Genomic DNA, 5,000 nt, shown 5'->3' with positions numbered 1-5,000 from the left:
AGTAAATGCAATTATATATTTCCATATAAGTTAATTTATATCCTTATTTAAAAGTACTTTTCAAATTAAAAAAAAGTAAGCATTACACCATTAGTAATTTCAATGAATTTCAAATAAACGTAAATTATAAGAAAAAAAACTTGATAGATCTAATTCTAATGGAGCTACTGGGTAGGCATGGTAAAAACACATCAATTTTCTACTTCCATAGACATTACCTATCAGCTATACCTGTAATCAAAGGTTATTGCACTCATAGTTACCTGCTTCCCTACACCTCGGTTAACATAACTCATAAATCATTGTAAAACTATAGTCAATTTCTTTTAGCGATGCAGATTTGCACTGACTCGCAGCGGTGCCCTTTTAGCTCGGAAAAGTTCCCTGATCGCTGATTGGTTGGACGAGATAATTCTAACCAATCAGCGATCAGGAAACTTTTCCGAGCTAAAAGGGCACCGCTGCGAGTCGGTGCAAATCTGCCTCGATAAAAGAAATGGACTATAGGAGAGTTAGTCCTCAGAGATTTTGAAATTCCATTCATCAAGATGATATGGATGTAAAGCTTCTCTCCCTTAAGAAATAGATGGATTTACCATCAGTCGAAGTTTCGAAAGAAAATTCAGAGAATACTTATAGAATTTATGAAAAAAGATCCATTAAGTATAAATTATTGCCGCTAAAGTTAATGGAAGCGTGATATCCAGCTAACAGCATAATTTCAGCGGTCGTGACATCATCTACTTTCACATTGTCCGTGATACAGGCGTGACACAAAACGATGCTTTCATTTTCCTCTGACGTCACACTTGAAAGGATGTGATAATTTCCGTTATATTAAACGAAACCTTTGTTTATGTATTCATTGTTTTAAATGCGTATATCAGAATTAGTATGTAGTTGTCAATAATGCGAAAGATTGGTAACCATAGGAGAGAGAGAGAGAGAGAGAGAGAGAGAGAGAGAGAGAGAGAGAGAGAGAGAGAGAGAGAGAGAGAGAGAGAGAGACCGTTCTAACTATTGAGAAAATTCATGATTAAGTTTGGAAAAATCTTCAACTTTGTAAAGATACTTTTCAACTCAACAGTTTCTACACGTGAACGGGTTTAAAAAAAAAACAATATTTGAACAGAGCTCAGAGTTTTGTTTACAAAATATTTTTGCCATCTTCACAATCTTTACGTAAGAGAATCGCCAATTATTATCATCTGTTCGTAAGAACTAGAAAAACAACTTTAAAACAGGATCCTCGGCGTCCTTCAAATTACTGTAAAAAAATGTATACAAAGAATAATATTCCTCCATCTATTTCCTTTCCTTAAGAAAACAAACTCTATTTTTACAGTTCTATTGATTTATCAGCAGGTACTCTCTCTTAATGATCATGGAAATACTATATATATATATATATATATATATATATATATATATATATATATATATATATATATATATATATGTATGTATATGTATATATATATATATATATATATATATATATATATATATATCTGTGTGTGTCCTTCAAATTACTGTAATAATGCATTCAAAGAATAATATTCCTCCATCTATTTTCTTTCCTCAAGACAACAAACTTTGTTTTCACTGTTTTATTAATAAACTAGCATGCACTCTCTCTTAATGATCATAGAAATGCTACATATATACTGTATATATATATATATATATATATATATATATATATATATATATATATATATATATATATATATATATATGTGTGTGTGTGTGTGTGTGTGTGTGTGTGTGTGTGTGTGTACAAAAGTTCCTCTAAATCTTCAAATGAGACAACCTTTTCATGTTATAAATGCATTTTAACACATTTCTTATCGACAGTTCACAGGCCTCTGGTACGTGATCGAGATCTTCAGCACGACCAGCAAATGCATGACGATGACCTTCAACAGGACGGACACAGGATTCAAAGTGACGGAGGCCAGAGAATTCATGGTCGGCCGAATGGTCAACGTCGACCACACCTTCAAAAACACGGGAACTTTCACTATTAATGACCCAACTACACCTGCCATCATGAAGGCTAATTGGCCTTCGAGTGAGTATCTAAATGAGGAGGATCTTGCTTCTACATAATACTTGTGTATCACAATATAATGGCACGTAGATTAATTGCATTCCTAAGGTTTCTTGGTTATTTTAAATGTCTTCAGTATTTAAAGAACATAAGCAATGGTATATTTTGAAGTTTCAGTTTCCTATTCCCCTTCATTAGGCATTTGAACATACTGTGTTAATTTACTAAATAATCATCTCTGCTTTTCTTCCTCAGATTTCCTCAGTGACGCTGATGTCAGGATCGTCGACACGGATTACACAAAGTACGCTGTTCTTTTCGAATGTCAATTCTTGTACTTCATGAACAGACACTCGGCCGTTATTCTCAGCAGGGAATCCACTCTTGACAGCGAAACAATTGAAAAGGTAAATTAACTCATGATCATAAACAATGTGACTGGTATAGTATCCCTCATAGATTTAAGTAATGTTAAAGGATTTATCAACATCTTGGGTGACTATCGATATCAGTTTACAACTCTGTCATCGGATAAGAAGTTCTAATACACATGAAAAGTAATTATATGGAACCCACTACAATACACACCTATGCAGATGTTTTATATCTTGATAGAAATTCTGTGCTAAAGACTCGGTTACGAAAACATTCGAGAGCGAAGTTTGAATCAATTGTCAGAAACTCTAAAACAACCCCAAATATTACAGATATCTTTAAATCTAAACCATTTATTCATCAAACTTTTAAAAAATTATATGAAAAACAACCAGTGGTCTAAGTTTAGAGAAAAATACAAACGATTATTTCATGCTAAAATGACTTGCTCCTAACAATTTTTTCTTTTTTCAACAGATAAAATCAGACTTGGCTACGTTCGGAATAAACGTTTCCGCCTTTGATATCATCGATCACAGAAACTGCAACAAGCCAGGTGAAGCCGATTTCAACTGGGGAATAGACGAGGATACTTTCAAATTCATAAACCCAGAGAATTCCGAGCCGTCATCTCCAGTCGCTAATCCAGCAGATATAGAAATAATTGAGTCTGATGCAACGGAAAACGAGGTGTTTTAGTTGGCCATCAAAACTATTCATGTTGAATCCTGACTTCGACGTTCAATACGAGTATATTATGAAAGATATAACTATAATAAAATTCGAATAAGTTTGTGAAGGATAGGGGCCTATTATAAGGTTTCCAGGGAACCCTTTTTTTGTGGAAGGATGAAAAATGATACCTTTCTAATAAAAAAAGTTCGTTATGGTTGCTGTTTGACGGATACCCAAAAACCTATTTATCTAAATGAAACGCTGAGCTGTCCTATTCAACCAACGCGATTTCAAACACAAAATATATCTCAAGGATTTCCATTAGGTAGAAATTAAGAAAATTAGGAAATTCATGGAAACGATCTTTACGAACCGTCAACGCGCGCACATACACACACACACGTACTCGTGTAATTTACACAAACACACACACACACACACACACACACACACACACACATATATATATATATATATATATATATATATATATATATATATATATATATAATGTACATAATACGGGATATGTAAGTCAACTCTATGCCGGTCACAAGCTTGAGTAAATGGTAATTAAGAAGTTGGTGGTAAAAAGACATACGCGGTGAAAGAAAAATCTGAGAATTGTGTAAAAGGGCTGACAGAAAACATCGCAAAGATGATTACAATGATTGCATACATACATATATATATACATATATATATATATATATATATATATATATATATATATATATATATAAATATATATACTGTATATTTATATATATATATAAATAAAAATATATATACTGTATATTTATATATATATATATAACGGATTTTGAGCAAAGCGGAAAATCTATTTTTGGGTGAGATGGCCCCGCCCTTCCCTTTCTATGAAAGGGCTGTAGGACCCCTCCCTACATACAGTATCTGTAGCACCTCGTGTATCGCTACAAGGAATACAGATGGCGCCATGTACGCTTACGAAACTTGAGAAGAGGGAGCCTTGGGAGCGGCTCCCCCTTTTTCTTTCCCGTTTTCGTTTTCTTGCCAATTGACCCCTCGATGTGTTATTTCTGTTTGGGTGCAGATTGCCATGTGGCGTGTCAAGAATACGTCCTCTGATATGTCGCGATATCCCTTTCATTGGGGATATTCGCTCCAGGAGTTAGAATTCTGGGTACCTTAAGGTAAATTCTCTGGGAATATCGCCGTAGTTGTAATATACCCTAGGAAGCTACCCTATAGAAACTTCCCTCTTCTTATATATAACGGATTTTGAGCGAAGCGAAAAATCTATTTTTGGGTGAGATGGCCATGTCGTCCTGATGGACCCGCCCTTCCCTTTCTATGAAAGGGCTGTAGGACCCCTCCCTACATACAGTATCTGTAGCACCTCGTGTATCGCTACAAGGAATACAGATGGCGCCAGGCACGCTTACGAAACGGGAGGAGAGGGAGCCTTGGGAGCGGCTCCCCCTTTTTCTTTCTCGTTTTCGTTTTCTTGCCAATTGTCCCCTTCGATGTGTTATCTCTGTTTGGGGTGCAGATTGCCATGTGGCGTGTCAAGAATACGTCCTCTGATATGTCGCGATATCCCTTTCATTAGGGATATTCGCTCCAGGAGTTAGAATTCTGGGTACCTTAAGGTAAATTCTCTGGGAATATCGCCGTAGTTGTAATATACCCTAGGAAGCTACCCTATAGGAACTTCCCTCTCCTTATATATATATATATATATATATATATATATATATATATATATATATATATATATATATATATATATATATAATTGTTGTTAACCTGTCTGTTTATTGTCTGTCAATAAACTTGTTCTTGAGAACCTTGCGTCTACTTCACCTGTGTCAATTTATTGGTATAATTGAGCATTCATTCTATGTACCTTATC

General features: G+C 34.7%; 1 protein-coding gene across 1 annotated transcript in view; it reads left to right on the top strand.

Moving 5' to 3' along the window:
* Nucleotides 1-3,284, top strand: part of LOC137614698 (apolipoprotein D-like) — a 3,740-nt gene extending 456 nt beyond the window's left edge. Inside the window, exons 2-4 of the mRNA XM_068344385.1 lie at nt 1,858-2,074; nt 2,309-2,460; nt 2,906-3,284. Of these exons, the coding sequence (XP_068200486.1) occupies nt 1,858-2,074; nt 2,309-2,460; nt 2,906-3,127 (591 nt within the window). The 3' untranslated portion in view covers nt 3,128-3,284. The remainder of the gene's footprint in view (nt 1-1,857; nt 2,075-2,308; nt 2,461-2,905) is intronic.
* Nucleotides 3,285-5,000: the final 1,716 nt, after the last annotated feature.

This window comes from Palaemon carinicauda, chromosome 21, assembly GCF_036898095.1.
Source record: "Palaemon carinicauda isolate YSFRI2023 chromosome 21, ASM3689809v2, whole genome shotgun sequence".
Taxonomy (NCBI): domain Eukaryota; kingdom Metazoa; phylum Arthropoda; class Malacostraca; order Decapoda; family Palaemonidae; genus Palaemon; species Palaemon carinicauda.
This window is presented reverse-complemented; position numbering and strand designations above follow the sequence as displayed.